The sequence below is a fragment of the Columba livia genome, chromosome 17 (assembly GCF_036013475.1).
Source record: "Columba livia isolate bColLiv1 breed racing homer chromosome 17, bColLiv1.pat.W.v2, whole genome shotgun sequence".
In the NCBI taxonomy this organism is placed as follows: domain Eukaryota; kingdom Metazoa; phylum Chordata; class Aves; order Columbiformes; family Columbidae; genus Columba; species Columba livia.
Window position 1 is genome coordinate 9,910,424 of NC_088618.1, and position 25,232 is coordinate 9,935,655.

General features: G+C 43.6%; 1 protein-coding gene across 6 annotated transcripts; it reads left to right on the forward strand.

Annotated features, from left to right (window-relative positions):
* Window positions 1-15: 15 nt before the first annotated feature.
* PATZ1 (POZ/BTB and AT hook containing zinc finger 1) lies at window positions 16-25,232 on the forward strand. 6 transcript variants are annotated; one of them, XM_065033223.1, is made up of 6 exons: window positions 23-1,903; window positions 4,172-4,235; window positions 7,465-7,533; window positions 10,529-10,700; window positions 16,242-16,379; window positions 18,244-25,232. In XM_065033223.1, the coding sequence occupies exons 1-6, from the start codon at window positions 621-623 to the stop codon at window positions 18,660-18,662; spliced, it is 2,145 nt and encodes a 714-aa protein (XP_064889295.1). In that variant the 5' UTR covers window positions 23-620; the 3' UTR covers window positions 18,663-25,232. The 6 variants fall into 6 exon arrangements, with proteins under 6 accessions (XP_064889298.1, XP_064889300.1, XP_064889299.1 ...); XM_021289610.2 differs by having other exon boundaries at window positions 25-1,903; window positions 7,462-7,533; XM_065033226.1 differs by lacking the exon at window positions 16,242-16,379 and having other exon boundaries at window positions 16-1,903; window positions 7,462-7,533.

Below are 25,232 nucleotides of genomic sequence, written 5' to 3' on the forward strand. Positions count from 1 at the left end.
AGGGGGGGTCTCTATGAATAGGGTGGGGGTCTTCTCGGCCAAAGAAGAGAGGAAAGTTTGCGGCGCCGGTGGTGCGGGTGCGGCGAAGCGGGCGGGGCCGGGACCGGAGCCGGCGGCGGCGGCGCTTGGTCGGGGAGCAGGAGCCGGGGGGCCCCCGCTGGATTTTTGTAGGGGGGGTGGTATCGCCCCCTCCTTCTCCTCCCCCCAGGGGTGAAAGTGCAAGAGGAAGTGCAGCCGCTGCCATCTTTCCTCCGCTCCAAACACACAGGGACGGACGGAGCCGGCAGCCCGGAGCCGCCGCCGCCGGAGCCCCCTCCCTCCCGCTCGCCGCAGCCGCGCCGCGCACGCCCGTTCCCGCGGCGGCCTCCGCGGCCGCAGCGCCTCGTGGCGGCCGGGCCCGGGCGGAGCTCGCGCGCCGGCGGCCGCGGCGGCCCCGCGCGGCGCGCGCCCCTCCGCCGCCCGAGCCTTTTGTCTCTCCCCCCGCGAGCCCCTCGCGCCGTGCAGGGAGCGCCGCGCGCGCCGCCGGCCCGGGCAGGGGCGGGGAGCAGGAGGCGGCGCGCGCCGCCGGGCGGCCTGAGAGCGCGCGCCCCCTGCGGGCGCCAGCGGGGCGGCGCAGCCCCATGGAGCGGGTGAGCGAGGCCGCCGCGTGCGGCCCCTCGGCGGGCTGCTACACGTACCAGGTGAGCCGGCACAGCGCCGACATGCTGCACAGCCTCAACCAGCAGCGCAAGAACGGCGGCCGCTTCTGCGACGTGCTCCTGCGGGTGGGCGACGAGAGCTTCCCGGCGCACCGCGCGGTGCTGGCCGCCTGCAGCGAGTACTTCGAGTCGGTGTTCAGCGCGCAGCTGGGCGACGGGGCAGGTGGCGGCGGCGCGGAGGGCGGCGCGGCGGAGGCGGCGGCGGCCGGCGGGGCCGCGGCGGTGGCCGGCGGGGCCGCCGGGGGCGGGCGGGAGCTGGAGATGCACACCATCAGCTCCAAGGTGTTCGGAGACATCCTGGACTTCGCCTACACGTCGCGCATCGTGGTGCGGCTGGAGAGCTTCCCGGAGCTCATGACGGCCGCCAAGTTCCTGCTGATGCGCTCCGTGATCGACATCTGCCAGGAGGTCATCAAGCAGTCCAACGTGCAGATCCTCGTGCCCCCCACGCGCCCCGACATCATGCTCTTCCGTCCGGGGGCCGCTGACCTCGGCTTCCCTCTCGACATGACCAACGGTGCCACTTTGGCGCCCAACGGCAACGGCATCGCTGGCATGCCCGAAGACGAGGCCGCGCGGGCTGCGCTCACTGCCGCCCAGTCCTCCCTGCCTGTCCTGCAGGGCGTGGACCGCCTGCCCATGGTGGCAGGACCTCTGTCCCCACCACTGCTGGCCTCTCCCTTCCAGAATGTTGCTGCTAGTGCCCCCACTTTAAGCACCAAGAGGGGCAGAGGGCGTCCCCGTAAAGCCAATCTCTTGGACTCCATGATGTTTGGTACCCCGGGGGGCCTGCGAGAGGCTGGTATCCTGCCTTGTGGCCTCTGTGGGAAAGTGTTTACGGATGCTAATCGTCTTCGGCAGCATGAGGCTCAACACGGGGTGACAAGCTTACAGCTGGGCTACATAGACATCCCACCCCCAAGACTGGGTGAAAACGGTGTCCCTGGTCAGGATGACCCCGACGCACCCCGGAAAAGAAGCAGGACGAGGAAACAGGTGGCCTGTGAGATCTGTGGCAAGATTTTTCGGGACGTGTACCACCTGAATCGGCACAAGCTGTCGCACTCTGGCGAGAAGCCTTACTCTTGTCCGGTGTGTGGTTTACGGTTCAAGCGGAAAGACAGGATGTCCTATCACGTTCGATCTCACGATGGCTCTGTGGGAAAGCCCTACATCTGCCAGAGCTGTGGAAAAGGCTTTTCCAGGTAAGAGAGCACTTATAAGGACCATAGATGCAAACGGACACCTAGGAAGTCTTCCTATCCATGGGGAAACAAAGCCCATTTGTACTTAGGATAGTTTGGCTGTTCTGTTTTAAAATGTCTCGAGAAATGAGACTTCAGTCGTTTCCGCTGGGATGCTATTCCACAGTCTCTTGAAAGGGTTTAAGTAATTAAGTAATTAAGACTTAGAACTGAGAGTCAGCTGGCTTCTGGGTAACATTCCCAGCCTTGTCCCAGGCTTGGTGTCTGCGTGTCCTTGGGCAGATCAGTTGGTCTCTCCCTCAAATGACTCTTCTGTGAAATGGGGTTTGGATTAATTACCCACCTCACCCACGTGTCTTGAGACTGCTGACCCGCAGGTAGTTTGAAGGTGCTGTTGAAGTGCAAAATATTAATACATCTCAAGATTATTATTTTCCTCGTATCCATTTTAAATTTCTTTTTCTTAACTTCCCTTCATTTCTCTTAGTTCGTAATGTTTTTTATCACCCAAATGTGAAGGAAGAGGTGAGATTTCAAAGGCTGCAGCATCAAGTATCTTTTAATACATGATCTTTGTGTCCTTTGGGTTTACATCCTTCTGAAGGGGATCCTGTTTCTGCCCTGCAACATACGTAAGATCTGTGCATTTAATGTTGCTGCTTTTCTGTTGTCGCTGTTTGTGGGAGTTAATTTAATAACTAGTTTGGTACACGTAGTCATGTTAGCAGTGTTTTATAGCCTGAGTTAATGAATTTGAAACTTTTTCGGAAGTGTGATGCTCGCTTTCAGACTGGCCGCAGTGGGGGGCGGGGGACGCGTACATTCGTGTTACTTTCCTAGCAGCAGTCCGGTTCCTAAAGCAGGCGATTTGCTCTAACAGGAGGCAAGGAATCGAGATCAGAAAACAAATCAAGAGGCTACCAGGGCTAGGATTGTCCCAGCTATATAAATTCATCAATAGTTAGGGGTCCTTCATCAGGACTGCAAATTTAGTGATGGGAAGTCATAAAATGAAGATTTCATCTGTAGCCAGAAGTGAAAGTATTTCTCTTATTATAGTGCTACCGGGGATCATCTGACGATTTTTATTATTTTAAAGATTTCTGCTGTTGCTGTATGAGAGGATTTTGTCAACAAAGGAAAGCGAAAGATACATGTTGAGTTCTCGTTTTTCCCTGTAAGTTAATGTGAGCAGGCAGGAATGCTGTTACGAAAGTAAACAACAAAAATGTCTTCACGTCTTTGTCAAATCAAAGTATGAATGAAAAGCAGAGGCTCTTTAAGTTTCCGTGTTCAGCCGTAGGAGCAGCCGAAGGAGGCTGGAGGCGCGATGTCTAATTTTGTATCCTCTCCATTCCGCAGCGCAGCACCTGAGGCTGCTGGGCTGGAGGTGCCTCCGGGGACCCCCAACCAGTCATTCCGGTTACACCGCTCCAGCCCACTTGCTGGAGCACCAGGTTTTAAGAGCCTGACTGCAAAGCTCAGTCTATTTTCTGTCCCCAGTGCGTGAATTCCATCCCGCGCCCTCTCATTGGCGCAGCTGGAAACCTGGGGGAGGGGAGGGCGAGGAACTTGTTTCCAAGCAGTTTTGGCCTCATACAATGAAAAGCTTTCTTGCCACTAGGAGAAACTCCCACCAAGAGAAATCTGCAGCTATTCAGTCCTCACTTCTTCAAAGTAGGCTTAACTGATTGTGAAGGATGGTCTTTTTTCCAGTAATAATTTGCTCTTCCATTGCACCTTCTAGTTGGTACCTTCAGAGCGCTGTATTTGTATCCATACAGTTTCCCTACCAAGTTATGAGTTAGGACAGTATTTTTGCATCTTGCTGGTGGAAAACGTGTCACAGCAACAGAGTTTAAAGTCAGTCTTTTTGCACAGAGGCACTTAAAGTTGGCTTCTTACATCAGTGTTTGGGAGACAAACCAAAAGGGTCTGGTTTTCAAATATTCAGCGACTGTAAATGAAAGTGCCCCGATTGTCAAGATCTAAATAGGATTTGGGGAGGAACATGCAGGCTTGAAAATTGTAGCTTGTATTTCCTGTTTTCACTGATCGTTCAGTCATAATTTCTTCCTGAGAATATTAGCGAGTTGGAGAGGATACTTGTCAAGGTAGAGTCCCAGCTGCTGGTGATCCGCTTCTTGCAAAGTTAAATATCACTGCTTTATAATAGATCCACCACTGGGATCTTTTCTTTTTTTGTTAAAACGGTAAGTTTATTTTTAGTATTTGTTTTAAGTGTGCTTATGTGTATTTTCTTTTAAGGCCAGACCACTTGAATGGACACATCAAACAGGTGCATACCTCAGAGAGACCTCACAAGTGTCAGGTAGGAGCTGGAGGGGCTTAGACTGATGTGCGGGTCACCTTTGGCATTGCATTGATGTGTGCAGACATTTATCAGTATAAATCCCATGTATGTACGCATTGGGATCAATGCTTGTAAATAACAGTGTTAACAGTGACAGCTGCTTTACATCCCTTCAGCTTTGGTTCTCCTGTCTCCCTCCCCTGTACCAGATGTTCTTCCCTCCTGCTCATCCCAGTCTCACCCTGGATCTCTTACCATCTTGGCCCTGGGCTTAGAGTCAGTGTCACAGATGATTCCTTCAAACCCCCTTCTTTTATTTTTTAATTGCAGTTGTTGCCAGCGGGAGGCTCCAAAGCTGACTTAATTTTTTTTTTAGAATAATTTCAAATAAAATTGGTAAATGATCATAACTTGCCAAGATACTCTTTTTTATCACATGGCCTTCAGAACATTGCACTGAGCAAAATTGGAAGCTTTTTTGTATCCCAGGGAGAATACAGATAAAGCACCACAGTATCCTTTGTAATACTATGTCATGATGTATATAGTGTTTTACAGTTAATAAATTGTTCCTTAGGGTTTGAAAGATCAAATCAAGAAAGAAATTCTGTAATTCATATGTAGAGAGATTTAAAAGGTGCCTGGAAGTATTAATTAAAACAAAAGTTGAGAATCAGCTTCCACTGTTGCCCACGGCCTTCACAGAGCTGTTGGGCAAACGTCTAAAACATTTATTGGGCTAACGGTCTCCATGCTTGGTCTGTGAAGAAAGAAGGGTGAAGCGAGATAATTTTCATTGTCTTTGAGGACAGTGAAAGTTAGAAGATTTTTTTTCTTCTAAAATTTTTAACCACATTTTCTGAATGACTGCTGCCTCCTGATTTGCGGGTTTTTCCCCATCTCTTGACACATGTCCTATATTTCCTCCAAATTTTGAGGCTTTTGAAACATTTTGCAGCTTTAATAATCCAGTGAACAGTTTTTCAGGCATATGGAGCCATCTAAAGGTTTCTGTTGACCTCCATATGATCTGCGGGAGCTCCTTTGAAAATCAGGCTGTAGAGCCTTCACATTGACTTAACTGCGTATCCTTTACAAAGCCTTAAATTGGTTTATGCTTCTTAAGATGGTTTAGGGGGTTATAGATTTACATAAATTGGAAAATTCCACTCATGAAAAGACTTTGTAATTTGGGGATAGCAAGGGGTCCCGGTGGATGAACTGAATATCATAGAATCGTTCAGGTTGGAAAAGACCTTTAAGATCATCAAGTCCAACTGTTAACCCAACACTGCCAAGTCCAAGATGACTACAATTTTTTTCCATGAGCGTGTATTCATGTGCAAGTACAAAAATGAACGTTTAGGTCCCAACACAAACAGAAACTCATCAGTCTTTAGCCAGTTGATATCAAGGTTACTGAATGTACACAGTTCGTGAATAATGTTGATAGATACGAATTGTCCTTTGCCAACTGATACCTGATAATTTTTCATAGTTTGCTGATTGATTTAAGAATACTAAATATAAACTCTGTAACTGCGAATCATGAGGTAGCACTAAGAGCTAGAAAGTAAAGAAATACAGAAGCTAAGGCTGTACAGCCAAGCTCAACTTTATCTCTTTGCACGTATGTATTTTGTGATAGTAATTTCTAAGAACAGTCTTTCTCATTGTGTGGTGTTTAAAATGCCATAATACATTATGTACTGTTGATTTCAGTTAAAAGGTGTAGGCTATAAGTTACAAGTATCAGGACAGAGCTGAAGTTGTCATTCAGGCTGGGCTTGTTCTTGATTTCGATGGCTTAACCTCGCAAAGTTAATTTTTCATGAATCCAAAGGTGTAAAAAATTTGTTAAAGAGCTGTTGTGTGTGTTTACAAAAAATACTTGGTAATATCCTGTCAGATCTGTAAAGCCATCTTAAATATGCACGGATCTGATATACGTGGTACAAACCATGGAAGGGATGCTGTCACACTTGAAATTTGTTTCAAATCTGAAAGCTGATGTATAAATTGATAAATTTCTCCATGTGATTATGATAACATGATCATCAGTAACGCTTCCGTTCCATGATGTGTATCTAAACACAGAGTCTGGCCGCTAAGAAGGAAGCCTAATATTGGCATGTTGTTTCCCCATTTTCCATTCTCCTTTTCCATTGATTTTGGCTGGCAAATTAACTCCCCATGCAGGTAACCTGAACAGCATTGAGGATCCTTTTTGAATCTGTTGAGTTCCTGTTGAAAAGTCCTGTTATTGTCATGCCTTGTCTGTGTTTACTGCAAACGAGAAGTACTCTGTCAGTAAACAGAAAAGCTTTCCAGAATCCTCTGTCATAAACAAAATCCACTGGCTATTTACCTGAGCCCTTATGTATCTTTGCAAGCCAGTGGATGCGTAATGTTTTGTTGGTGTGGCACCACAGTGCATTTTGGATGGCCAGCAGAGAAGCGTGAAGGTGTCACCCCAACTTTGGAATCAATACAATGAAACTGTGAGAAGCAGGACAATTGCAAGCTGAACATCACTGGAACAGCTATAGGTTTTGGTGCTCAGCATGCAGTTCTGCCCTCATCTCCCTGCAGTAATGGTTGTGTTTCACAGGTCATTGTAAAACTATCCTAAGTTCCAGCACCTGTAGCACCTGATGCCAAAGACCCGATTCCAGCGGTTTTTTACTATTAAAATAGCCTCAGAATAGGGAAGGCCTCTGCATGGCCCAGGCAGCTGAGAAGTGGGATCCAAGAAGTTGCTTTGGTGTCCAGACAAGACACTAAATGGCACTCGGGATCTTTCCCCCTGGACTTGATGCACTGGTGATTTTGCTTTTTAAATGTATATTTTTTTAATCTGACAGTTGAGTTCTGGATGTAGGAGAAGGGGTAAGTCAGTTCTCTGGCCATAGTGGGATGGGGTGAAGCCACGTTGTCGCTTTTGAGTGTATGAAGTTAGGGTGCAGTTTGGGAGGAAAGGGACGTCTGGAAGTGAAGATGAAAGAACAGGGGGAGAATCTGGAAGTTTGCTTCTTCTCAGAGACAAGAGACAAGTTGTTCTTCTGGCAATTTGAATAAAAAGATAAAAATTCAGGTTAAGTTAAAGCACGGCTTTTGAAAAATAAAAATATCTATTCATTTAAGTAGACCTAAATTGGCATCCCGAGTCCAGTGCTTTTCCCATTGATTTCAATGCAGAATGAGTTTCTTCCTGTCCTAATTTCTCTTACTTCCTGCCTATTAGCAGGAAAATGGCAGCGACCATGGAATAAGCTCAGAGACATCCACATCCATAGAAAAGTTGAAACTTCAAGAGGTATTTCTTAAACAATGTTTTTTAAACTTTATATATATTCTTTTTGATCTATTAATATACCTGAGAAATGTTTGATAGGAAAACACTGAAGAGTTTTCTTCTATGGTTAACAATTAATGATAAATACTTAGCCCTCATTTAGCACTTCACATCTTTTGTAAAACTTTTTTTTTTTCTCTATAGCTTTTATAAGTATTAACTATTTGAATATTAACTTTGGGGTTTTCTTTAAATCTAGTCCTGTCTCCCATTGTTATGATTCAGCTAAACTGGTTCTTGCTTTCTTCACTGGACTTTATTATTTTAAGCTTCTTCACAGATATATTTACTATATAGCTTATCCAAAGGTGAACTTTGCGCAACTCAGCAGCAAAGAGTGAAAAATCAAACATAGAAATTACTATGTTGCCTTTCGACTTAAGTTCAATATGGGACAGATACGGTTTCAGTGTTGGCATCCCTGTATTTATGTGGTTTGTCTCTGGTCTGCTTCACCAACTAATGCACTCCCAATGCTTCTGTTTGGACGCTTACTGTGGCTCAATATTTTTAGACTTATTGATGATCACAGAATCGACTGGGTTGGAAAAGACCTCAGAGATCATCGAGTCCAACCCTTGGTCCAACTCCAGTCCATTGACTAGATCATGGCACTAAGTGCCATGTCCAATCTCAGTTTAAAAACCTCCAGGGACGGCAAGTCCAGCACCTTCCTGGGCAGCCATTCCAATGCCTGACCACTCTCTGCAAAGAATTGCTTTCTAATCTCCAGCCTAAATTTCTCCTGGCAGAGTTGAAGCCCATGCCCCCTTGTCCTGTTGCTGACTGCCTGGGAGAAGAACCCAATCCCCACCTGGCTAGAACTGCCCTTCAGGTAGTTCTAGAGAGTGCTGAGGTCACCTCTAATCCTCCTCTTCTCCAGACTAAACAACCCCAGCTCCCTCAGCCTCTCCCCATAGGGCTTGTGCTCAAGTCCCTTCCCCAGTCTTGTTGCTCTTCTCTGGACCCGCTCCAGCACTTCAATCTCTTTCCTGAGCTGAGGGGCCCAGAACTGAACACAATACTCCAGCTGTGGCCTCCCCAATGCAGAGCACAGGGGAAGGATCACTGCCCTTGTCCTGCTGACCATGCTGGTTTTGATACAGGACAGGATACCGTTGGCCTTCTTGGCCACCTGGGCACACTGTTGGCTCATGTTGAGCTTCCTGTCCATTGGCACCCCCAGGTCCCTTTCTGCCTGACTGCAGGATTTCTGACTGATGGATCTCTTGGCTGTCACCTTTGATTTTCTAGTCATGTATGTTTAGTGGATATCCAACAGAGTGATTAGTAGCAGTGCTGGAATCATACCTTTAATGAGTGTTCACCTCCAAGAACATTTTAGTAAGTGAAAGCTGCACCCGTTTTGCTCAGCGCTGTGTACTGAGATTTCAAATTAAGAGAAATCTTTCACATTCAAGAACTTGCCTCTTCACTACTTGTCATTTATGAATCTTTTCCTGGTGAGCTCAGTTAAACTGTATTGCAGAAATCTGGGTAATATTACTGTTGTCTTTTGAAGTGGTTTAAGTCCCGATCCTCCGAGGTGCCCAGTGTGGTGCTTGCAGCAGAGTAGCCTCAGCTCTCTGGAATTCACTGTATTGCAGCATCTCCGAGGATCAAACGAGTGTAAAGCCCGTTGAAATAGATACGTGCTTTTCAGATGCCTTCAAGGTTTTTTGGATTAAACTCTTGATTAACTAAATTATGTATGATTATATGGGTTATCCTCTTCTGTATTATCAATTTAACTTATTTGAAGTTTTAATTTTGTGATTTTTATTAGGATTGTTACTTTAACAAGTCTGTGTTGAAACAGTTGTTTAATTACACAGCGATACCTGAAAAGACAGAATATATCCAGTTCCCAAGTCACTTGATAGTATAATCTCTTGTGGTGTTCTGGTTATACATCTTAAAACTGCATTATTTTATGTAAAGGTGGTATGAGCAAAACACTGTACACACTTTAAGGTCACTGTTGCCCGCTTGGTCTGGTCATTCTAATGTATGTTTGCTTTTGTTTTTCCTCTTGCACTTGTGAGCGATGGTTTCAGACTATACCTTTACTGACTTGTCCAGTGTACTGCTGGTGGTTTGTTTTCCTTCAGGTGTTAGGGGCAGGACAAGCCTTGCAGGACTGGCCAGCCGCTGTAGCAGGCTGTGTACATGCACGCCTGCCAAGTGCTGCGATTATCAAAATAGGAGGGAGCTTTCCCTCATCATATGGTTTACATCTGGGAAGTGGGCAAGTAGAATCAGTATTATGCAAAATCGAGGTTGTTTCATGCTAGTAAGTGGAATATGAGACCTTGATCGGGGTAAGTTATAAACAGTTCACAGTGTCATGCAGTTATTTTGATACCTGCTCACTTCTGAGGCTTCACTTCTACAATTTGTCTGCGCTGCTATTGTGGATACCAGGATGGCTCTTTTTTTCTCATCCCAGCCAGTTCTCTGATGCTTTATTTGTGTGTCTTCATATTCCAAAGGGATCCTGTGTACTGAAGTTAGATTGATCAGATCAAAGAGTAAAATTTAGGAAGATGACAGAGAGGACATTTTGAGCGGTCAAAAGTGATTCTAATGGCTCAGTGAAATGGCAGAATTTACTGTAAATGGAATTAAGTGGCTTGTGCTATTCCTTTTATTTAATATTAAAGTTTTAGTATCTTCATCCTCAGGAGCTAAGGCAACTCTGTCTTGGTTTAAGTTTTACTGTTTATAGTATATTAGAGCTGTTTTCTTGCTTTCTTATTTCTTTTGGGTAGTAACATCACATCTTGTATGTTGGTGACCTGAATTCTTTATTTGTGGGAAAATGGCTTGTGCACCATGTCATTTGTGTGTTTGCACAGGGTCTAAGGTGTTTACTCTGAAGAATGCTAAATATGTTCAACAATATCGGTGCTTTTAGCAGAGTTGATGAGTCACATGGTTCTCATTATACCTGCAGACCTGTAATGCTTCCTTTGCCACTCGGGACCGCCTGCGCTCACACCTTGCATGTCACGAGGACAAAGTTCCGTGCCAGGTGTGTGGGAAGTACTTGCGAGCAGCGTATATGGCAGATCATTTGAAGAAACATAGTGAAGGACCAAGCAATTTCTGCACTATCTGTAACCGAGGTAACGAAGAAACTACTGTTTTATTTCAATGGGATGGGATAGCGGCTGAGGGAAGCTGTAGGGCTATGTGACTCTGTCTGCAACAGGAGGAGGTTATGCCATATGTGTGTATATATTCTTTGGTTTTCTTGTTGAATGCTAAACCTTGAAACTGATGGAGCTGTAGGTCTGGCCTTTATACATGGCTGATAGTTCCTGAAGAAGCTCAGTTAAATCTGAAGCAAATTGTTTATAGACAGTTTTCAGAATTCTATTTGCTAAATAGCCAGATCCCTACAAAATAACCATGATATATTGCCTTGCCACTATTCACTGTGCACTTTTTTCTATACCTAGTTAGACTTGAGTCCTTGTGTTCAGCTTCGAAGAAGACTCTCTGAAATACACACCAAGTTGAAATTTATACACCTTACATAAAAAACCTTACATTATATTGTCAGTCTTGCTTAACCTCCTGGTGCAGCAGTAGAGCCAAGCTGCTTCTCCCTCTTAACCCAATAAATTGCTTTGTGTTAACATACATTTCTAAAACAAATTTTGCAAAGAGCACTAGAAGCGTGCTTTATTTGTACAAATACAGGTTTTCATAGGATAATAGAATACCTCAAGTTGGAAGGGACCCCTAAAGATCATCAAGTCCAACTCCCTGCTCCTACCTATAAACTGAACCATATGACTAAGAGGTTTTGAAGCTTTTTCATCTGTTTGTGGTACTCTTCAATTGGAGAGAGTTGTAAATTAAGGCTTTTTAGGATGTAAGCCAAGCTGGATAAAAAATTTTGACTTCTTAGTGTTTATTTTCCTGAGTGATTAATACACAACCTCAAAATACATTGTTGGCTCACACAGGCGTACATACCTAAAGAAGCGTAGGAAGAGGTTGCTGCTGTGGTTTGGGATCTTGTTTTTTCTGATGAGTCATTTTTTCATGATGTGTGTTCCTTTTCTAATTTAAGAGAGGCGAAATATTTGGAGAGAATAAAGTTGTTCTGTGTTTAATATGAGGACGGCGCAGGGACCTTTGGATGACTAGGAGCTGATGAATAATGAGAGACATTAAATTGCAAGGGAGGTATTTGCGGTAGGTGAACTGTCTGTTCACCTGAAAGTGACGTTAACAATTTGAGCGGAAAAGGCATCTGGGTTGGAAACGTTCAGATTCTGAAGCTCCAGGTAGATGGTAGGGAATGAAGCTTGGTCTCTTTTCCTGCTGAAGGCCTATGTTCTGAAAAACGGCCTAAGGTTATCCCGATTCCTTTTGTGGTAACAACACGGAAGACACTATCGTGGTGCTATCATGCTCTGCTTCAGGTGGACGTGGTGCCAAACAAACTCATATGGGTTGGGAAGAATTGTGTTGTTTCCAAGACTTGTCAGCTTGATTTTCAACTTGACTACCACTGGATGTCACTGCAGCTCTTTTGAAATGCAGCCAGCATGACAAAGATCTAGCGTCCAAACAATGAAGTGACTAAATGGCTTTTTCGTATTTTACAGGTTTAAATGTACAGTGGAAATTTATTTAAAATACACACTTCTCTGTAGAAGGATAGGGAACCTCTTGTACAGCAAACTCTAAGCAGCTACTTTCTTCTTACAGTTTGTGTATTTCATGTGTTGCCAGAATTTAGTCTGCTGTGAATTTCAGTTTATATCAGCACTTAGAAAACGTAATTAATCTGGTGAATTATTGTTAAATATTTACCCAGCGTTAAAATTCATAGGGAAGCGAAGTTACAGACTGGATTTGTCAGACAACGGTGTTATGAACTCATTGGCATATGCTGTGAATCTTGTTCATAGATTATCAGCCGTAACAGCAGAATTTTTAAGTGTTCTAGAATCAGATCACAGTGTTCATAGTTTTAGATAGATCTGGTTTAAATTGTAGACCCTGGCAAGATGAAGTATAGTGGAAAATTTCCAGATTAGAACCATGTGTTTGATAGGCCCCGGTGCATTCGGAAGCTGCGCTGTCCCCTCGGCTGCACTTGTGCCGCGGCCGTGGCGCTTTGCGGTGGCATTTTGGTTTATTCTTGCCTCAGTTAATGTGCTGGTGTGGTTTTGAAGTGGAACTTAGCTGGTGCTAGATGTACGAATTGTCAAACAAGATTGCTCAAGCTGCTTGTAGAGAGAATTTTGGATGTTGACCCACCAAAAGAAAAGAAGTATGAAAAGGTGACTCTTACTAGGATATGTTCAGCTCTGTGTTAAAGACAGAGCTTAGAACCCTTCAGTTTATCCCATCAGACGGAGGGCTTTTCTCTGGAACTTAATCAGGTGTCTCAGGTTCTTTTAAAGGTTCAGTGGGTTTGGGAGAAGGGGAGCTCAGTACCTGACTGGATGTCACGCATGTACCTGTTGCCTGATTTAGTTATTTTACAAAATGGCAGCATTATATCCAAAAGTTACCATCTGTGATTTGATGCTTTTCCAGGTTATTCCCTTACTTAGGGTCTTTACACTTAGAATAGTTATGGGAGCAATTAAATCTTGCTAAATCAGGGAAGCTGTGCAATCGGTTTTTTCTGGGAATTTTTTTTTTTTTAAGAATTCCTCTAAAATGTGCCTATGAAAACTAATCCTCACTTCTTAACACAAATTCTCTTTAATCAGTTTAAATAAAAAAGACCTGCTCCTGCCTCGTTGTTACATAATCTTCTGTTACCATCCTTAGGAACTCGCTTTACTTGTGTGGCCTTTTTCAAAGAATTTAAGAGATTAATGACTTTGGCAAGTCTAGAACTGGTACCTTTTAATAACATGTGCAGCTCAGAAGATGCATTTTCTGCTTCAGACGTACACATTGTTTGTTTCACAGAAATCAAATGAGTTAGAAGGACGGTAAATATTCCAATCACAAGATAGATGGCATTTTTTTAATGGTAAGATGAATTCTGGTGTATATCATGGTGGATTCAGAGTTGAGTAAAGCAAGACACACTGTCCAGATGTTCCAGCTAAATCCTAATCAGAATTTTTGAAAAAGGAGCATCCTGCAGTTATTCTACAGTGTGTCTCCCTATGGATGTTACCTAAGAGATGAAGGGGTCGATCCCACTTACATAAAGGTGATCATGATCATGATTTCTCTGTGCATGTTTTTAATGTTGATTCCTCTGGTATGAAGAAATAATCAGCTCTGCAAAGCCGAGATATGTCTATGGGAATAGCAATAAATGCTTCATAGAGAAGTACTGCCACTTTATCCTCTGCATTAGCCTGACTTTGTTTTAAAAGAGATTTTTAAAGGTAACTGATTATGAATTCCCCGTCTTCCTAGGACAGGCATTCATAATTAGGGTCTGGTGGGGGCAAAAAAGAGGACAGTGCTAAGTGCTTTAAAAAAATAGGATGAAAGCGAACAAGTCTCACATCCCTGTGAAGCATCTGGCATTCTTACTGCTTTGGTGGAAGTTGATGACTCACATGTTCATCTGCCAAGTGCAGAAGGGGAAGCTAACATACTTTGCAGGCAGTTTTTGTTATATAAAACAATGTGCTCTACAAATAGAATTGCAGAGTTCAGAAAAAATAGTGTGTGGCAGAGATTACAACCTCAGATTTTCCTGTGTCAACTGCAGTATAGAAAAACACTGAATACCTGCATGTAGCCCTTTTTTAATGGTTGGCGGTGAGATTTTAATGCATTGCTACATCAAGAGGCTCATCTCAGCATGCATGTGGCTGTTAGAAAGATGCATGAAAGAAGGAAGTACCTATAGTTGAAAGTATCACCATTATATCTGTACGTCGTGTCCTTTATCAGTCAAACACTGGTCCTGTCCCTGTCTACGGTGGATTTTTTGGCCCGGTGAGATATTCAGTACAGCATTGTGCTTCTGAGGGTAGATCTTGCACTGTTTTGGAGGGTAATATCCTTTTAATTGCCTGGATGACTTGGCCCAGGTGATTCTGCTCTATTGAATTGTGAGAGTCCTACGTTCTTGGTTTCTCCAGTTGTGATATATCTACTTTTCTGTACATTTTATCTTCAGCTTAGGGGTCGACAGCAGCTCTCTTGTGCATTCTCAGCAACCCGCCCTTTTCCCCTTCAGCAGGTTGCTGCGGAGCTCTCTCTTGCTCAGCTGGTCCTGTGTATATGTTTCTTTATAAGCCCTGAATGCTCTTTGATCCTGGCTTTGAAGAGGAGTCTGGGCACAGGGAATTCTAGGGTAAAGCCACATTCATTATTAACTTCAGCACCTGAAACTAACAGCTGCTGTCAGAAAATACACCCGAGAGAGGTGTGCCAGTATTGGCTTTACCTCCTTCCTAGTATATTGTTATATATCATCCAATGTAAATGTGGTTATATCCCTATAAAAATGGCTTTCCAGTAGGATATCTATTCATATTTAAGTGAAGCATTGGTATAAAAGTTCTCTTGCAAGGGCCTGTAAATGCTGTGTTGATTTAAAAACATCTAGGTCTTGGGTTTTCTTTACCCAGAGAGGTAACCTGTGTAACCTGGAACTCGGTGACAGTGAAGCGTGTGTTGTGTTCTCACGTTTAACTGTTTCTAATGTGAAGGTTCCATAATATTAAGTTCAAAATGTAATAGACAATTAAGCTGGTTGTTGATAAGCTTATCCATGTAGGAAGTCTTTAAAACTCTGTCCTCCTTGTGCCTTGTATATGGTCCAAATGTACTAGTACTAGTTGCAGATCTTACCAAACCTGAATTTAAAAACATTCCAAAATATGCGAGATAATGTATTGCATTAAAGGAAAAGGCTGTAATTGTGAGACTTCAAAAACGATTTGAAAACATGTGCACAAACGTAATGCTCTGTTTAGAAATCAGTTGTTTGAAGTATATGGGTTTTAATTTAAGTGGTTTGGGCTTACAGGTCAGAGCGAGGTGGAAATACTGATGTTGTAGTTGTTGTTAACTGCAGACAAAATATGAGTTTTAGTATGTTTTTTTAAAACTCAGGGTGAGCCATATGGACAAAATGTTGTTCAAAAATTACTATAGAACAGAATTGTATGCCTTAAAAACTCAGTAGTTTTAGCTTTCTTCCTTCTAGGAGTCACAGTAAATGCTAGAAACATAAGGGAAAGCACACGAAGTACCAAAGAGGGGTGTTACTAAGTGGCATTCCTTCAAATCTTACCAATAAATAATTTGAACTGTTTTCCAAAGTGTTATCAGACAATGAAGGCATTTTGAGTTAAATAAATAAAGCAGCACAAGAGCTGTGACGAGACATGGGTGCCTTTTTGGATCATGTCTCTTCTGCCCTTTTTTCCCGTAAAGTCTCATGTCATCCGCTAGGTTTGCTTACATGGGATTTGTTTCTCAAGGAGGCTGTTCTTTCATCGTGACTTCCAAAAAGCAAATGAAGTCTGATGAAAGGTATTAATTGCCTGATTATGTCTAGAAATCCTACTGAGCATGTTGTAGGTAACCAGAAATGAAGGCTGTATAATGGCAACTTTGTAATAGGGAGTGGGAGCGAGAGGATTGAAAGAACAGGGAAGGCAGATGTGTGTCTTTGATGGTGGCAGGATCTCATCTTCTTTTATCTTGTTTAGGTTTCTCCTCTGCCTCCTACTTAAAGGTCCATGTTAAAACCCACCACGGTGTTCCCCTTCCCCAGGTCTCCAGGCACCAGGAGTCCATCCCGAATGGGGGAGCAGCGTTCCACTGCGTCAGGACCTATGGCATCAAAGGCAAGAGACTCGCTGCTCTGCACCTTGCTGCTCCGGGCAGAGCCTTGTGTGGGGCGGCGGGCTGGGCACGAGAAAGGGGAGGGAGGAAGGACGAGGAAGATACTGGAGAGAAGCTTAGGGAGATGCGGAGAAATCACATAGCATCACGAGGCATGTAATATATGTCCCAGGACAGCCCATTAACAAGTCTGGGAGAAGGAGATGGGCACGTAAGGGCCTGTGAATTTTTGGCAGCATCCTTGATTTTAGAGATCGAAAAAGCCATGTTAGTTCATCTTGACCATCTTCCTAGGAGCAAGTCGGTGTGTGAATTTTGCCTGAGGGGTGCAGATCCTGGCGGTTCATTAGTCCCGCTGTACTTGAGTCGCACGTCAGTCAAACCGTGTTTCTGGTGAGGGAAGGGAGAGCTGCAGAAGGCAGTTCGTAAACATCCTTGAGTGCTGAAAGTAATATCCATCCCCAGGTTGATGAGGAGCCATGCAACTGTCTGTAGTTACATTTACACTCTTTAAAGCTGTTGTTGGGGAGGAGATGTAGAGGGTGATAATAGTACTGGGGTTTTTTGCTTGTTTTGTAACCTACATTTAAACTCTGTGGAAAAATAAATACTCTTTAGCTATTCTTACAATAACATATGTAACTTCTAAATATGTAAAGCTGTGTGTTAATCTGTGTAGAAGCTTTTTGCTTCTTGCTTCTTGCTTTGAGCTGTCGGTATTCCTGGTGAAGCTGAAACATGAGAAAATTCTTCAAAACCGTGGCTGTCCCCAAAAGTTTTGGTTTTCCTTGCCCAGGAGAACACAGCAGGCTGGGTTAATCAGACTCTGTGCCAGTGGAAAGCTGCAGTTGTGTAGATTTATTTCTGTTGAGGTCCTAATAGAGTTACTACAGCAGCCCCTTGGTTCGGGGTGGTGTGCTGACTTAACAAGAGATTTACTCCAGCTCAGTGGTGTATTGATTTCATGCGTATCCTGTTTGGTTTGTAATGCTGAGTCCAGAGCAAATCTGTCTTTTGGGTTGTGCCAAGTGGTTCTTTGGTCTTTTAGAGTTAATAGTAGATACAGCTTATTTGTATTCAGAGGCTTGTTTAGGAAGTACGTCTGGGTTTCCCACGCTCATTCATATGTGCTGAGCAGAAAGTGTGGACAGGCTTTGTTGGCGTTCTGCCAGCGGAGAATGGGGAACACTCCAAACATACCAATGGCTTTGCCAGGATCTGTATCCAAATGACTTAGTGTCCCTAACCTCTCTCCTGTTTCACACTGCAGTATTTAAAGACGGAACAATTTTAGACGATGAAGTTCACTTCTAACGGCGTTGCACTTAACTTGGAAAAAAGTGTTTCTCAAAACTAAATGGCATTGTACTTTCTACATTGCAGTAGCTTACTGCTGTTTTGCTGAGTATTTCCAGGTTTCTTCACATCTTGCTGCTGCCTGTTGCACTTCATTAGGCTTCTAGGCTCTCCCTCAAAGTATCAGCAGTATTTCAGAATTGTGGGGGTGAATTGTACAGTTAAAATATCATCATTAGGTCCATCCTTCTGTGGTGACTGAGGTATAAACATTATGAGACATCTTTGGGATTACAAGAGGTATTATATAAAGCAGAGACCCATTACAGCTGCATTCAGTATCATGACAAATCCATAGTAAAAACATGGACATTGCTCTGATAGCAGCCCACTGGCTTGTAAAGAAGACCTATGGTCAAGGGCTTTAGAGGATGAGAGATTGCAGTGTATGGTTCTGTGGTGTCTGTAATGAAATCAGGTGGTAACCAATATAATCTGTTTGAATGCACATTTAATAGTTTTTTAGGGAGATAAGATTCTGAAAACTTCTCTCTTTTCTTTTTCCCATAGAAGGCCAGAAATGTTCGCATTCGGACCCGATTGAGAGTTCTGATTCGTACGGAGACCTCTCTGACACCAGTGACCTCAAGACTCCCGAGAAACAGAGCACCAATGGGTCCTTCTCGTGTGACATGGCAGTCAGCAAAAACAAAATGGAGACGGAAGCAGAGAAGAAGTACCCTTGCCCTGAATGTGGCAGCTTTTTCAGATCAAAATCTTATCTGAACAAACACATACAGAAAGTTCATGTCAGGGCCCTCGGTGGCCCGTTGGGGGACCTGGGTCCTGCTCTAGGATCCCCCTTTTCCCCCCAGCAGAACATGTCTCTCCTGGAGTCGTTTGGGTTTCAGATTGTCCAGTCAGCATTTGCGTCATCCCTTGTGGATCCGGAGGTCGACCAGCAACCGATGGGGCCAGAGGGGAAATGAGAGCAGTTTGCTCTTAACAAAGCAAAGCAGCAGTCTGGCTATAATGATAAGATGATGTGGATGAAAGAGGAAATAATGAAATTTGGTTCTATAGCTGAAAATTTTTTATTCATTTTAGCTTCCCTCGTTGTCTCATGCCTACCCCACCTGAAACCTTCACTAGGGAGACGGAGAAAATGCTTCCTAGCTGATAAATTACAGAAGATGGTGACCTTGAATAGGAGACGTGACCTATGACACCAAGTGGAGCTTTAGAGGCTGCTGCTGGTGTTTCATCATGATCTTCTAGAATAAACACAAGTTGCCAGCACTGATCTGAGAATTAGACAGTTGTAGTGACCAAGGCTACAGCTACGGCTGCAGGGAGCTCTGCTTCTGTTCTCTCTCTATTCCCCACCCTCCCTAACCTACCCACCCCAGAAAAACAGTAAGTTTTAAAAACAGACCCATTATTGACCCATTATTGAATATAACATGAAGTAAAATGCCCCGTGGTACCTAGCAGGTTACAATGCAGTTGTCCTTTTAAAACCAGAAAAATTTAAAGAAGGCGAGAGAATCCGAACCCCTTCTGCCATTTGTGAGGCTGTGAGTGCTGCAGCAGGACTGAACTGCTGAGAAAAACCACCATTCAGAACAGGTTGTTTTTCTTACTTTTAACCATTAAACTTGCTGTCAGGTTTTAATTCTCTATTATTATTATTTTAGGACCTGTTGTAGTGAATTGCTACTGAAAGCCAATCTAAGGCGATACACAGAGCACTCTTAAAGCAGCAGTCACATTAGGGTTAGTATTAATTTTTTTTTTAGATGTACCATAATTAATAACTTGGCTAGTTGGTTGTTTAAGTCTATAAAAGAAATAGTTTTATGATTAAAAAGAAAAAAAAGGAAAAAAAAAAGGAAGGAAGAATCCCATTGCAGTCTGGTTGACTGGTGCTCATTTTCCATGTGGGGACCTAGGGTATAAACACGATCAGCTATCGGGTTAACACTATGTACCACTGACTTGTTTAGTGTGAATAAACCCAGGGGTTCACAGAGTGATTTTGGTTTAATTGGATTGGACTCTATTAAAGAAGTTAGTACATTACTTTGCACCCCCTCGTTTTGTCTGGTTTTTGAGCAATGTAGCCACCTGTCCAAAAGGTGTGCAGACGAGAACCAGTAAATAAGACATTTTTCCCTCTCTACACTGCACCGTGTTCTCAGTGACCTGGGTTTTTTTGGCTACAGTCGCGCTCTCCTGATCTGCTTCTAGTCAGGTTGGCAAAAGCCGGTTTTACTCCTTTCTTTTCCAAAGAAGAAGGTTTCTACTATAAGAGATGGGAATTGCAAACAGCATATCCCTGATAGAGTTGATTACAAAATGCAAAGAAGCTGGGCTCTAGGCTGTTGGAGGTTCCATTTAATCTGAAAATACCACTTGTGCAGAAATAATGTCCTTTCTCGGTCCTCCTTCTCCTCCCATGTAATTTGTCGAGGTCTTTCTGTACCAAATCCAGGTGTAAATGTTGTTTAATTAACACAGGGTTAGGAGTTAGGAATACTCTGAGTTATAATTATGGTTCTGCTGTTGATGCTCAAGGTCACATAGGACAGTTCACTGAATTTATTTCCCATCTGTGAAAAGTTTTCTCACAATTTTTGAGAGTTTGAGGTTTAAGCAGTGATTTGGTAAACTACATTGCTATGTGTACTGAATATTTCTGGAAAGGCTGCTCTGAAGAGCCCAAGCCCCACACCAAACTTGCGTTCTATGAAACAGTCGCTTTCTCCATCGTCAGTGCAGTGCTGGGGCAGGACAGAGCGGCTCAGGGCAGGACCTGCCTCCTCCGCAGGAGATGTGAACACAGCCAGACACTGCCCTTGTGACACAAATTGCGTTGCCCAGGTGCTCCTAATCCAAACCCTGCTGCTTACGCACAACTGAAATAAGAAACATTCCCAGTTCGTTTTTATGTTACCATTATAGAGCCTTTTGTAAGTATATGGATTTTGGAGTGATGTTCTAAATTCTACAGATTTGAAAGCCCCAGCTTCTCTCTTGTAAGAAGCTGCTTTTTTGTACTTGAGTATTATAAACCAAGGATGAATAATCAATGGCTTTCTCTTTATAGCACCAGCACTTTCTAAATTGAGAGCATGTTGCAGCGGACTTGATGTTTTGCTATAAATCTGTGTTGGGAGACTGAAGGACACGTTCTTCTCCGTTCATCTTCCCCAGAATCCCTGGAATAGGTGTGAGTCTCATTTAAAAGGGAAGAAAAAAAACACAAGCAAAAACCCACCATCCGCCTTTAAACTAAAGCTTCATGGAATTGCTGTTGCTGTGCTGGTAAGCTTAGCTGGCAAGTAGAAACAGGACATTTTTGGAAAGGTAACAAAACATCTTACACATCTTAGACCATGATGAGACAACCTTGTAAGATGCCAAGCAGCTCAAGATGGAGCAGGCTTTACAGTCAGTGTAACAATTTGCTGCGATTAGCAAAACACCTGCAGTCACTCTGATTTACTAATAGCTCATATCTAAGCCACCTGGAGAATTTTTTGTTGAATTGAGGCTATATTCTGAAAGATATAAGAAGTTTGTGTCCCCGATGTTCCTATATGCACTCCAAGAGGAGGTCCTAGTCATAAAATTCAACTCCGAAAGCCAAGTTCAGATTATAGGATATTTTCATCCTACATTTATCTCCACTGATTTTAGTCTTACTGGTGGGTTGAATTTTGGCAATGCGTATCAGAATTTGACCTGATGAACAAATGAAAAGCCTTGAACTGAAAAGGAAGCTTTCTAAAACACTAACTGTGCATTTTGTTTGTCAAAGAAAATGCTTACTAAGTTGTCATGAGCACATTGAAAGCTGCTTACCTCTCAGTCTAGTGGACAGGGAAACAATTAGGCAGGAATTTAACAATCCTGAAATGGCAGTTCTAGATCATCCCAGTGTATATGGGAGAGATTTGCACCAGCGCAGGAGGCCGGTGCGGAGTAGTGCCAGCAGTAGTTTGGGCAGATCTTTAGCAGTGGAGTGTTTGCAGAGCTTTTTGCTTGTTCAGAGGCACATCGTGTTGTTCTGGATACTGATTTAACCTACGTGCAAATTCTTTTTATTCTGTACTTTGGGAAATGTCTGCTTCTCATGGAACAGAAGATAGATCCAAACAGAAAACTTGGCCTCATAAGTTCAGAGTTGAAAGGGAAACACTTAATGTGCACTGAGCTGCGACCTCGCTTAACTTGTTTCTATGACATTTTTAATTGGCATTTCAATGTATAGATGATAGTTCTCATCTTGGGCCAGCCCTCCGTTCCTTATTATCTTCTTTGGTGGGACTCCAGTCAGCATTGAGTCAGTGCACTCCTCTGCCAGCACGGCAACTGCAGTTCATACAAATGCTGATAATCAGAGTTGTAGTATTTCTTTTTATGGTAGGAGTCCTTAAACCCCTCAGCTGAGGCTCAGACCCTCGTGTATTGGGTTTGATAGAAACATCTTCAGTGACTTAAAATCTTAACATTAAAGACAGACAAAAAAGGAATATATGTGTATAGGTGAATGAGTGAAATAAGGACTAAAAACTGTTTGCATGCATGCTTAAGTGTTGTGATGAATGTAGGGGCACAGACTTTTCATCAGGCTTCTTTTGTTGCCTGGATTTATCTTTATGTACTGTTAATCCACAACAAATACAAGGTAAAGCAATTTAATGTGAGTTTATTCCTTACTGAGTTAAGTGACGTTACTTCGCATTTGCGATGCGCTAGATGTGTGCAGACAGGTGCACTGGTGCGGCTCACCTGACGCATGGTAATGTGGTGCGCGTGAGCTCTCAATCTGAAGTGATTTGCCCGTGGTGACATGGGATATTGATAGCAGAACCAGAAATTGAACACAGATTTTTCCTTCTCTCAATCCAGTGCCTTAAGTGTAGTAGGGCAAAGTATTATGTGTTGGGGAGGGATGATTGTTTTGGTTTGGTTTTTAAAGCCTAGATGGTGTGGAGTTGGTCTGCCTACCAATCTTCTGAATAATTCAAATGCCCAGTCACAATTTGAGACCTGTTTGAGTGCCAGTGACTTAGGGAATATTTGTTATTTCCTATGTATTCCCTGAAATTATTGTTCCTCCCTCCACTGCTGTCAGCAGTAAGAATGACTTGAATAGAAGAGCTGTGTAACTGAATGTCTATCTAACTCAACTAATGAATTGATAGTGTGAAAGCTAACCTAGATTTTGTAGGCTCTGTTGTAACTTTAGTGTCTTGTTTTTTTCACTAAATCTTTGTTTCTAGAAATCAGTATCTGAATTTGTCTTGAGTCTGGAGTGGGGTCCCACTTTCAGCTTTAGTTTTTTGTTAAGGTGCTTGCTTGAGGAAGTAGATGCCAAAGTAAACTTCAAAGGACTTCAGTGTTGGAAGAATGGATGGAGAGCAAGAGCTCTCTTTGGGTTTCATGAGAGATAAATGGACAAAGTATAAAAACAGCTACCAACATTTTAAGTAACGAAACTGGAAAGGCTTTTCTTTATCACCCACAAAAATAATCGGGTATTTTCAATTGTTCAGCATGGCAGAAACTCTGGGAGCAAGTGCCAAACAGAACCACGGAATGTGTTTGCTTTTTCAGCATTATGAATATACCTTAACAGCATTATGGATATTTTAATGTAAATTAAGCCAGCTTTGTACCATTCACCTTTTGTCTGGGCCCAGCACCTGAGTTTTAATTGAGTATAAGCTTACAGTGCATCTCTGAGCTTATGCTCTCAGTTCCACCCCAAGAGACAAAACAAATGAGCAAAGAGGGGAAAACAAATGGAAAACTGAAAAGGGAAGGGAGATTCTGGATGATTCCCATGTCTCCTGAGAGAGTCCCATGTTTTTATCCTGAACATCCTTTTCAAAACAAGATCCTTCAGCTGTTGTGGACGAGCCTGTGGGAACAGTTGGCGTTCAGCCCGGTCTGCTGCTCCGTGTCCCTGCAAGAAGGCGGCAGCGTGTTGGGGCACTGGGGCTGCAGCCCGAGGCACCTTCTCTGGCTCCGAGTCAGCAGCAGCAACACCGGCACCGTGTCGTTCTGCCTGCTCCTTGGCTCCTCCACCCAGCCCCGTGGCAGCCTGTGTACAGCCCTGCAAGCAACCCTGTTAGCTGTTAAACAAACCAGAGAACTGTTTGGCTAAAAAGTAATTAAAAAACCTTAGCAATGGTTATGTGACATAACTGCAGAGTGGTGCAGAATAGGAGCAGGAAGCCTGGCCAAGAAGGGTTGTGGTGGTGGCTGGGAGGGTTGAAGCATGTTGGTGAAAAACCACAGCTGTTTGCTCTGTGGTAGGGGATAATGACTGCCTGTTTGTAAAGAATTAGCACCTTGTGTCGTTTGTAGCCTCTTCCTGTGATTCGTTCCCATCTAATGAGGTGATGAGAACCCTTGGGTAAAAATGTTTCAAGATCTGATTGACTGGCCAGATTGTGCTGCACAGTGCTGGTGCTGAACTCTGCGTTGACTTCAGACATAATGCAAAGTTAAAACAAACATTTGGCCATGTTTTTCCTGAAAGGTGAAATATTTAAATTAATTTAAAGGCTGCCTGGCACTATTGATCTGCTCTCAGGGTTTATGTGAATAAAACTTTTCCTGGGTGGCCTCTCTACTTGTACTGCAGTCCTGGAGACGTGGAAGTGCTCTGAGCTGAGATGTGCTGAAGGAAGGAGGTAACTGGTGTCTCACTGGTGTTTCAGTGACTTCCTCCCAGCTCCTGGGTTCCGTGTGGACCTTGGGGTCACCTCATACAGCCCCTGGCAGCCATCGATGCTCTTGAGCTTGCTGCAGTCCCATGGTGAGCTTGGGTAAGTGCTTTTACAAAAAATCAGTCTCATGCTTGCTAATAGCTTTTTGGCTGCAGTGCCTTCTCCAGGCAATTTTTAAAAGCCCTCTGTAAAGTTGTCAGACTGACTGCTGGCTCTTCAATGATCAACCAAGCCTTGTTCTTGGGCTCACAATTTCTCTTCAGTACTGTTGTAATTGGAAAGTTTGCTGCGATGAGTGCAAATACACAGTGTAAGAGAGAAAGTAAAAGGCTGTTCTCAGATGTCCTGTAGAGTGAACAACTGAAACGTGAGTGTGGGATGAGCCAGGAAAACTGGCGTTCTTCCCTGGCCGCACGCCGCATGGAAGAGACAGTGCCTTGGAAGGGAAGGAGCAGAGAAGTTTGCCATTGGCTCTGATGAATCCCAATCCTGCTTCTACTGAAGTTGTTGGGAATCCTCCCACTGTCTTCAGTGTGAGCAAGAAAGGATCTTAGGTGAGGATGGATGACTCTTTCCCTACTTGAATGAAGTCTCTTGCCTATTTATGGGCCTGCTTCTATTGAAACCGAGCCTGTTTTAGCCTTTTTGGGTTCTTAGGGACCTGTTTGTATAAAGCAACTTACCTACCTATCTTATTTTATTTTTTTTTCTATTGTGTGTATTTTTTGTATGTTCTGTTGGAAGGTGGAAGCCTCTGTAGAAGGGGATACAAAAATTGATTTTTAAATAGTAATAAACCAAAAGAGAATTAAA